Source organism: Lupinus angustifolius, chromosome LG02, assembly GCF_001865875.1.
Source record: "Lupinus angustifolius cultivar Tanjil chromosome LG02, LupAngTanjil_v1.0, whole genome shotgun sequence".
In the NCBI taxonomy this organism is placed as follows: Eukaryota; Viridiplantae; Streptophyta; class Magnoliopsida; order Fabales; family Fabaceae; genus Lupinus; species Lupinus angustifolius.
This window is the reverse complement of record NC_032010.1, coordinates 3,202,576-3,212,874: the sequence shown is the minus strand read 5'-3', so window position 1 is coordinate 3,212,874 and position 10,299 is coordinate 3,202,576. Positions and strand designations below refer to the sequence as shown.

The 10,299-nt window shown below is 32.9% G+C and overlaps 2 protein-coding genes across 5 annotated transcripts; both read left to right on the top strand.

Annotated features, from left to right (window-relative positions):
• Positions 883 to 4,583, top strand: LOC109332957. 4 transcript variants are annotated; one of them, XM_019568149.1, is made up of 7 exons: positions 883 to 1,125; positions 1,323 to 1,748; positions 1,846 to 1,898; positions 2,698 to 2,735; positions 2,835 to 3,153; positions 3,460 to 3,773; positions 3,876 to 4,583. In XM_019568149.1, exons 1-7 carry the CDS (start codon positions 1,113 to 1,115, stop codon positions 4,486 to 4,488), a joined length of 1,776 nt encoding a protein of 591 aa, XP_019423694.1. In that variant the 5' UTR covers positions 883 to 1,112; the 3' UTR covers positions 4,489 to 4,583. The 4 variants fall into 4 exon arrangements, with proteins under 4 accessions (XP_019423694.1, XP_019423683.1, XP_019423702.1 ...); XM_019568138.1 differs by having other exon boundaries at positions 1,320 to 1,748; XM_019568157.1 differs by having other exon boundaries at positions 883 to 1,235.
• On the top strand, positions 5,836 to 9,991 carry LOC109332948 (26S protease regulatory subunit 7-like). The gene is made up of 10 exons (XM_019568126.1): positions 5,836 to 6,082; positions 6,944 to 7,025; positions 7,412 to 7,503; positions 7,581 to 7,658; positions 7,813 to 7,874; positions 7,988 to 8,132; positions 8,211 to 8,429; positions 8,517 to 8,698; positions 9,161 to 9,336; positions 9,675 to 9,991. Exons 1-10 carry the CDS (start codon positions 5,996 to 5,998, stop codon positions 9,830 to 9,832), a joined length of 1,281 nt encoding a protein of 426 aa, XP_019423671.1. The 5' UTR covers positions 5,836 to 5,995; the 3' UTR covers positions 9,833 to 9,991.

Sequence of the window (10,299 nt, the reverse complement as noted above, 5' to 3'; positions counted from 1 at the left end):
AATAAAACATAAGCATTTAAGAGATATGCTAAAAAATCATTATGACTTTATATGATACTTATAAACGTAACCACAAAAAATATGACGCAAAAATAACTCCTTATATTTATAATTTTATATAGAGAATATAGAGGTGAGATATTATCCAATACAATTTGAATTTTATTTATTGAGTTATTTAAGAATCAAATATTTTCTATAATCACACTTTCAACAAATAAATACTCATATAAACGCATTTATAATTGTTAATATTCTACATATACACTCAAAAATAAATGTTAATATTGCACCTATATGAATGAGGAATATAATGTTTCAATACATGATTTATTGATATTATAAAATATATGTATATTATATTTGCATTATGCATAAACAAAGAAGCGACCCGTGCAAGTACATTGCTAGTTATTCTCTAGAAAAAATATGAACATTTATTTGAGGTCAATTAATATATATCTCTTATTTTATTTTAAAAATATGTTGTTTTCACTTTCCTTTTATAGTAGTTCCTAAAATGAAAACTAATTTGTATGGTTATAATATTTTTTTTAAAAGAACGGTAAGCTTTGAATTTCTCAAAACACCACAAACAAATATCAAAATTAAAATTTTAGCTACAAATGACTTTAAAGCTCATGGACTAACTTTAAAAGCTTAAGAGACTAATCACAAGATCAGAGATTCAATTAAAAAATATAAAGCCCAAAAATACAATTACCAATGATTTTAAAGTTAAAGGGCCCAATTAAAGAAATTATAAGTTTTGGAACTTATTTAGAAATCTCCAAAATAAATCAAACTTAGAGTAAGTCAATGAAAATAAAATTAAATATCATATAGAGTGTGTGTGATAGCTTGTATACATTATTTGTTTGGGTCTGAAAAACAAAGTAAAGTACTTGGGTTGAAATTTTAGCTGTGCAGTGGCAGTGGTGTAGATTGGTAAATGTAATTGTAAAATGTATTAACATTATCCTGTTTGTGAATGTGTGGTCTTGTTCATATTGGTTCATAGCACCATCTTCTTCTCAACAAGCACCATTGTCAACTGAGACATGTTGAGTTATCCCCTCTACATGTTTGTCTAAATTACTGAATGAACTCCAATGCCTTTGTTTGGTATCTTTTCTTTCCACCAATAAGCTTTTTTTTCATTAATTTCCCTGAATTAAATCTCACCTTATTTAGTTGTTGAACACTGCTCAAAATCTTATCTTTAATACTAAATGGTGAGTCAATTGTTATTATTCAAATGCCCTTTATATTGTTTTTATAGATAATAATTATATTGTATTCTTGTTAATGTTGTTCAGCAGAGATAACAAATACACAGCTATTAAGGCTCTCAATGCAATATCATTGTAAAGGGTCATCAGTTTCATTTGCCTTTGGTAATGAGCAGTGTAGCCCATGTCCTTGGAAATCGTTGGAGAAGCTTAAAAATGAAAACTTCAATCTTAGACGCGTTGATTTTGAAAAGGGTAGTGGTTGTAGTAGTAGGTTCCTGATTAAGGCAGTTGCTACTTTTGAACCAAAGTGTTTGAGTTCTGCTAAAGGAAATAATTGTATGGATTCCAAGGACTTGCAGCCGGTTCGAAATCCTGACCCACCAGGGGTTGTGCTTGAGTTTTCTGATGATGAATCGGAACAACTTGATGAGAGGGAGAAGTTGAGAAGAATGAGGATTTCAAATGCGAATAAAGGAAACACACCATGGAACAAAGGAAGAAAGCATAGTCCTGGTAACTAATCCTGTTCTTGATTGCCTCACTTGTAGTTCAATCTTAACTTTATTGTACTCCAAACCAACAATAGCCCTGATTTTAAGTATGTGAACAGAAACTTTGCTGAAAATCAAGGAAAGAACAAGGATTGCAATGCAGCATCCTAAGGTGATGTCATGTAAGAATATGTTTGTCTTTGCTGAAAAATGATTTTATATTAGGTTCAAAAGAATATCCATGTTTTAATTCAATACAAAACCTATAGTGTAGAATCACTTGACAGATTTTAGACAGGCACATATTTCACTTTTAAGGCTTTAAGAAATCACTCTTAATAGAAAAAAAACTCCAGTAAAAGAATACAAGGTAACAAAAACTAGAAGAAACCATTTTCATTTCTTATATTCTTAACAGGCAACCTGACATTTTCCCCCTATTATAAGTCCAACTCCTACTTAAAGAACAAGGTTAAATAGAATCCATTCACCGTAAAAGTAACTAGTCAATGACTACGATTCAAAAGTAATAATCTTGATGCCCATATCTTTCAATACACCATTACAAGCTTTTTGGTTTAACATGCTCTTCTCAACACATGCTCCTTTCTAAAGTATAATATCTTTTTTCTTTGATGAATTCACTTCTAGAACCATAATTTTCAAAATTCTAAGTAATGAAATTACTGAAGTTTTGGTACTTCGTCTTCAGCTGGCATGGCTAGCCCGATTGAGTATTTCAAAGGACACAATATCTTAAATTCAAAGTTTAGCATATCCTATTTGTTTCTGGTGTCACTGAACAGTTTTAGTGAATTATTGTTTTCTAATGGCAATTTTTAAGCAGGACTAGTGGTGACATGATCTATGATTAATTAGATGTAAATGAGGACGTTGGATATTGTTTAGAATTTTCAATTTTGACATGTATATCTATAATATTTTTTTCTTAACAAAATTTGACAATGCAGGTCAAAATGAAGTTGGTTAATCTCGGTCATTCACAAACGTAAGTACATGCGATCCATGAAAATTGTTGCTTCTTTGTTGATTGGTTCTTTTACTTGAAATTTTTTAATGGATGCGGCCTTTCTTATTGGTTGCACAGTACAGAAACAAGACTGAAGATAGGTAATGGAGTGAAAATGAGATGGGAAAGGAAGCGTGGAAGGAAGTTGGTACAGGAGAGCTGCTGCTTTGAATGGCAGAATTTAATTGCACAAACCTCTAGACAAGGTTACATTGGTCAGGAAGAGCTGCAATGGAATTCCTATGAAACCTTGGACGAAGAACTTGAACAGGAGTGGCTTCTCAGTGCCGAACAAAGGAAACAAATGGTAAGGACGCCGGGTAACAGAAGAGCGCCCAAATCCCTTGAGCAGAGGAGGAAAATTGCAGCAGCCATCACAGCAAAATGGGCTGATTCTGTAAGTGCATATATGTTAATACCTTGAAGCTAGGTGGTTTATCGTTTTTGTAGCGATTAAATGTCTAAATGTATGTTAGATATTGCACGCAGTTAGAACACTCCTAGAGTCTCATGAAATCGGAAATTATTAGTTGTTTCACTTGTTTGTGGTTGACCTCAAAGTAGTTAATGGCTTAACGCTGCAAATTTGTTTTTTCTTTGATGGCATACCTACTTAATTTGGTCATTTTTAATTCCCATCTGCTAGGGAATATTATTAGCTGGGTTCCTGTTTCTTGATCTACTTATCTTTCTGTTAAAACAGGAATACCGTGGAAGAGTTGTCTCCGCATTGGTCAAGTACCATGGCAGTGAAGTTGGAGCTGAAAGGAAACCTAGAAGAAGGCCAGGTGTTAGAACACAATCCATAAGGAAAAGCCCTGCAATGAAAAAAGATGCTAATACTAGCACATATGTTAAGAATGGCTCCAATATTGTTTATCCTATTCTGTTAAGAAAAAGCAAATTCCCTGTCTATAAGGATCCTTTGGTGAATTCTAAACTTGAAATGATAAAGAACATTAGAGCACAGAGAGCTGCTGCAGAAATTGAACACGCTCAAGCTGTTGCACAAGCAAGGTAAACTCATTTTTTACAATATGGATCAATGGCATAATGTAATATATTTTTCTTTATTTGCATTATTTGCTTCCTATTCATGAAATAATATGTTATATGCAGATTAATGATTGCTGAAGCTGAGAAAGCTGCCAAGGCACTCGAGGTTGCTGCGACGAAGAGTCCCATAGCACGAGCTTCTCTGATAGAAACCAGAAAGCTTATAGCTGAAGCTATTAAGTCACTTGAATCCATTGACACACAAGGGATAACTGATAACAATGCTCCTTCCCCTGCATTGAATGAGATCAATAATGAAAATGGTTCAAAAATTGAAGTTCCAAACCAATCACATATTGTCCAAGTAAATGGACACAAAACATTATCATCAAGTGACTACAAGTTCTCTGAAGATTTTGGTGAGTTTTCCGTGGAGAAGCTACTTAATGATGGTGGTTCAGAACATCACTTAAAAAGTACCAATGGCTATGCTTCTTTCCCTTTTAGTTTCAACAGCCAAACACTGGAATTGAGTCCATTAAACCAACAGAGAAAAACAGAAACAGAAGAGAATCTGAACAGTGAATACAGTTCAGACACTTCTTCAACTGTGGTGGAAATTCAGTCCATTGAAGATGAAGAAACACTATCTAGATCATCAAATATTGCAACTAAAAAGTGGATTTGTGGAAGGCTTGTTGAAGTAGCTGATGATAAACAGGAAGAAGATCAGTAAATCTTAGTTCAGTTTTCAAACAGAATATAAAGCAATGTAATTTTTCTATCCATGTTATATGATCACATAAGTGCCACGGGTATTTTATTCTTGAACAGTGTGACATATTCTCATTCAACAGGATGGGAAGAGGCGGGTACGAGTAGTATTTACCAATGCTCATACGAACACCTATTTATGGTACTCATGCGAGAATGCATGAAAAGTCAGACCGCATGTCAGGATATATTATTACATGCCGTATAACAAATCAGTTAGACTTTTTTCATAAACAGGTCATCCAAAATCTATTAAACTTTAAAATGTTTATTTAATTTACTAGACTAAATATTTAGTTTAATAGACTAAATTAAACATGAAACTCTTTTGCTTAAGAGATAAGAGCTTGGTTTTTGGTCAAATTTTGATATAACTCTTGAAATTAGATATAGGTAAAAAAAACATATTAATATATGTATGTATATGTATATTTTAAAGAGTGTAAAATTAATACAGTGACAATGTAAAGATTTCTACTCATGCACTTAATTATTTATCATTTATTTGGATTACTTTTTTTGAAAAGTCATCAACAATTAAATATTAATGGTGAATTATACAATGATAGTGTATAAAACTCATACGTTGTCAGTATATACATCTTTTTTTCTCTATTTAAAATAAAATATACTGTAATGATATAAGATGTTGAGTAATAAAATTAAAATTATTAATTTTAGTGATATATATGTGACATATAATTATATAACATGATAATATATTTATAAAGATATAATTTTTTGATCTATTTTAATTTAATTTCATATTTCTCTAATTCTCCGATTTCTTAAACCCAACTTCATCCAAAGTATTATTAGATTATTATAAGTGGACCTAGTTTTGCAATCAAACAACTTTATTAGAATGTCTAATTTGTATGAATTAAATTTAGGATTTAATATGTATATTCTGAAAGTGTAAGTATTTTTATACTGTCAGCAAGTCATATATTATTTATATTTTAATTATCATTGACTTTCAAATAAAAATAATACAAATTATTGATAGATTATGGATGTAAAAAATTTACACCAACAATGTATAACTCTTAAATTATGTCCTTGCTCACCATCATACTATATAAAAAAGTTTGGCACATGAAAAGAAATTAAATTTCTAACATCATATTTAAAAAAATCAATTAGCAAACTAACCTATAAAAAATCAATAATAAACAACTCACCAATATTTTAATAATAAACATAATTCACCAAATTTCTCTAATGATAAACGTTATTCACAGAAAAAAATATTAACAAGCATAGTTGTTTAATCCAAGAAAACTTTTTATATCATTTGTTGAACTTAGAGCACAAGTTTGAAGTATTCTCTCTTCTTTCCAATCTCATATAAAATAGTTTCTAAGACTAAAAGGCCATTCATTCCTTTCTTAACAAAACCACTCAAAGTTCATATCTTTGTTTTTATTTTACACAATTCAGAAATCATCATCAATCAATCAAATTCAATGGCAAATGATCATGAAGAAGATTTCAAGGATGAGAAGAATCCTCGCCCTCTCGATGAGGATGACATTGCTCTCCTCAAAACCTATGTAATTTCCTTTTACCCTCAAATCAAAAACCCTAATTTCCCTCTTTTTTATGTTTTTCAGATCTGTGTGCCTACTTGTACAATCTTATATTCTAGTTTTATGTGCCAATTTGATTTTTCTGCTAATGGGGGGTTGGATGATTTTGGGTAGATTAGTTTTTTTTTTGCTTGCGATTTTACGTGGGAATTTGATGGTTTTGGTTGGGGTTTGTGTAGTTTGCGCTAGTGCTTACTGTGAATTATGTATATTGTAGGGTAAATGTTGATAAGTATTGATGTGGATGCATAAAGTTTTGAACTTCATAGTAGAGATGAATGGGGCTTTAATTAGGGATTTGTTGTTGCTTCCAAGGTTATGCAAATTCTTAACTTTTTTCCAACTGTCTAAATAGATAGATTTAAATTTTAGTTAAGAGGTCCTGACTTTGGGGGCGTTTGAGTAAATACTTGAAATAAGCATGTACAGAATAAGCCTTTCTTAAATAAGCTAAAAAGAGCTTATTGGAATAAACTAGAACGAGCTTATAGGAAGATTATAAACTATTTTCATAAGGTTATTTTCATAAGCTATTCTCATAAGCTTTTACAAACTTACTAGTTACTACTGAGGTATAGTAGGCATGCCTAAAGTAGTGATGATATGAAGCTTCTTCTCTCTGTAACATGTAATGCATGAGTTTGTATGGTTCATGGATGGTTTTCTCCGTAGTTGTCGCACAGAAAATGGTTAAAACTATCTACATTGTAGCTCGTTTTGATTTTCTATGATTTGTAGCTTGTTTTAATTTTCTATGACTTGTAGCTTGTTTTAATTTTCTAAAATTTACAATATGTTTTTTATTATATATATTGGTTTGTGCAGGGCCTGGGACCTTATTCCACAAGTATAAAAAATGCAGAGAAGGAAATCAAAGATATGGCGAAGAAAGTCAACGATTTATGTGGTACGTTTGCCAACTCCATTCCATATCTCACTTACAAAGACAGTAATATGTGAAACAGGGTATTCATTAATAGAACATACTGATAGAGATTGTATTCACTAATTCAACTTCTGGTTTATCGTATCTGCTTGCATATTTATGTTAAAGGCGAGACACTTTATCTTTGGGTAGCAGCACAGCTAATTTATGATTTAATTGTGTCAAGCAAATTTAAAATGAATGTTGCATTACTTTATAGCTTTACTTTGCAATCATCAGTTGTCATCAAGCAGAGTGTCCTGGTTTTATTGAATTCATGGTATCCTACTGATCGCCTTAATTTCATAAACTGCATACAGCTAATACTTGTACACTTTCTCAGATGTTAGCATTATTTTGTTTAATAGGTATCAAGGAGTCTGATACTGGTTTGGCTGCACCAAGCCAGTGGGATCTTGTTGCCGATAAGCAAATGATGCAGGAGGAGCAGCCTCTTCAGGTATTATTTTTTTGTAAATTTATTTGAAGTGATTTTAGTACATCTGGTGTTGCTAATAATGATTGTTTGTTGAACAGGTCGCAAGATGCACAAAGATTATAAATCCAAACTCTGAAGATGCTAAATATGTTATCAATGTGAAGCAGATTGCAAAGGTACCTATGTATATTGAATGCACTTATTTTAATGGATATTGTCACTTGCTAAGCAGTTATATTATATGCTATGTAAAATGGCAATTTGTTGGGAAGCTGTTGATTCTTTTCTTTATGTACCTTGGGCTAAAATGTGATCTGTTTTTCATGACAGTTTGTTGTTGGTCTGGGCGATAAAGTTTCCCCCACTGACATAGAGGAAGGGATGCGAGTTGGGTATGGTTTTAATCAGTAACTTTGATGCTAAAATATTCCCTTTTGAGACAGATGGGGAATTTTATGTTATGATGTCTGCTTGTTTGATCGATACCTTCATTTTATTATTGCAGGGTTGACAGAAACAAATATCAAATTCAGATTCCCTTGCCTCCAAAAATTGACCCAAGTGTTACCATGATGACAGTTGAAGAAAAGCCCGATGTCACTTATAATGATGTTGGTGGGTGTAAGGAGCAGATTGAAAAGATGCGAGAAGTAAGTTGTTGAAAACTCTCCCCAATTGTCCATTACTATCAAGTCATATGGCACTATATTTTAAATTCTCCCTGTTAGGTTGTTGAACTACCCATGCTCCATCCGGAGAAATTTGTTAAGCTTGGAATTGATCCTCCCAAGGGTGTTCTTTGCTATGGTCCACCAGGAACTGGCAAAACGCTTCTAGCTAGAGCTGTGGCTAATAGAACTGATGCTTGTTTTATAAGGGTTATTGGAAGTGAGCTTGTTCAGAAATATGTTGGTGAGGGTGCTCGGATGGTTCGTGAACTATTTCAGGTGAATGCCTATGATGCAGCTTCTAGCTTTTTTAAGTGCTGTTTTCATGACATGGGATCATCTGACTAAAATTGTTATGTCCTGTAGATGGCCCGGTCAAAGAAGGCATGCATTGTGTTTTTTGACGAAGTGGATGCAATTGGAGGTGCTAGATTTGATGATGGTGTTGGTGGTGATAATGAGGTTCAGCGCACAATGCTTGAAATTGTGAATCAGCTTGATGGGTTCGATGCTCGTGGAAACATCAAAGTTTTGATGGCAACTAATAGGTTGGTGGCTTTGACTATTGATGTTATGACAACAAGAATGTGTTTCCATGTGTGCACTGCCATCCTTTATGACATTGACTTTAGTAGCTAAAATTTGTGTACGTTAGAATCTATGGCTTTATATAACAAATTCTAGTTCTGGAACCTACTAACTTGAGGGCATATTTTGAACCAATAGGAAACGGGTTTTTTGGGTTTTTTCCTTCTGACACTTGGTGGTTGGGTAGACTCCAGAAAGTAGACAAGAGTTAAATTTGACTAAATATTACCTTTTTGTTTTTCAATAGTTTTCTTTGACTAATAGATCTTTGATGTTATGTTTTAAGATATTGTTTGGAATTGGATTCCTTTGGTATTTAGTGTACTGGATGACTTCTGTTCCCTTTTGTTGAAGTGTCAAATTATAATGAAGTAATTTAAAACATTGGTCTAATCATTTATGGCTATGATCACTATTTCTAGGCCTGATACTCTAGATCCAGCACTTCTAAGGCCCGGGCGATTGGACCGCAAAGTTGAATTCGGCCTTCCCGATCTAGAGAGTAGGACGCAGATATTCAAGATACATACAAGAACTATGAACTGTGAAAGGGATATCCGTTTTGAACTTTTAGCTCGACTTTGCCCAAATTCCACTGGTAAGAACACTTCCATAAATTGGCATCTTTTCGATTATCAACTTGTGATGCTTCTTTAAGCATTATTTGGAGGAATCTCTATGTTGCTTCCTTTCCTTACGTCCCAAGGCTTGCAGTTAAATATTGTGCATACCTTGGGTGCTATAGTCTGAGTTATTTGTACACCAACTCCATCATATTTGACACCTTATATTATCTTTATTTCACTTGCTTTTTAATCTTCCTTGTATAAACCATAAGTACATAAAAAATCAGAGAAACAACAAATGATATACCCTTTTTAATGTTTTATAAAACATTACTGTTCGACCCGAGATAACTTTGCTTCTTCTCTGCAGGAGCTGATATAAGGAGTGTTTGCACTGAAGCTGGTATGTATGCCATTCGAGCTCGAAGGAAGACAGTAACAGAGAAAGACTTCCTTGATGCAGTAAATAAAGTCATCAAAGGGTACCAGAAGTTCAGTGCAACTCCCAAGTATATGGTCTACAACTGAGTGTTATTATTTCATATTGTTAGTACAATTTGTGGTCCAGTGAAAAATTATTCTAAGGGCATGTGGTTCTTTCATTAGTAGTTTGTGAAACTCTCTTTGAACTTTGATTATAAAATCTTTGTACCAAACATTTTCATAATTTCACATCCAAATTGTTTCTTGTTTTTTATTAATAACTCAAAGGTTAATGATTGTCAAATTACATCCAGCCACCCAGGTGTGTAATCTGAGATTTTGTAATGTTGGGATAAGTCTTTTTTCTGTGATGAACTGGTCTTAAACCCAAAATAGAAAAACTACATAATTGAATGGGTAGTAGATTCTGAGAGATTGGATTGTACTAGGTCTAAACCATGAGATAATGAATTGAAGGACCTGAGAGATCATTGCATGACAGAAACTGATCTATTTCCCTAACGACCCTAAGGATCTAATTGTGAGTTGAGTTTTGGAGGAGAATGAAGAGA

Excerpts from the sequence above, each read along its gene's own strand:
- LOC109332957 (XM_019568138.1), top strand. Across the intron at positions 1,899-2,697 it reads TTGCAATGCAGCATCCTAAG|GTCAAAATGAAGTTGGTTAA; the intron begins GTGATGTCATGT and ends TTGACAATGCAG. Across the intron at positions 3,154-3,459 it reads CAGCAAAATGGGCTGATTCT|GAATACCGTGGAAGAGTTGT; the intron begins GTAAGTGCATAT and ends CTGTTAAAACAG.
- LOC109332948 (XM_019568126.1), top strand. The coding sequence starts at position 5,996 with ATGGCAAATGATCATGAAGAAGATTTCAAGGATGAGAAGAATCCTCGC. Across the intron at positions 7,504-7,580 it reads AGGAGGAGCAGCCTCTTCAG|GTCGCAAGATGCACAAAGAT; the intron begins GTATTATTTTTT and ends TTTGTTGAACAG. Across the intron at positions 8,699-9,160 it reads GTTTTGATGGCAACTAATAG|GCCTGATACTCTAGATCCAG; the intron begins GTTGGTGGCTTT and ends CACTATTTCTAG.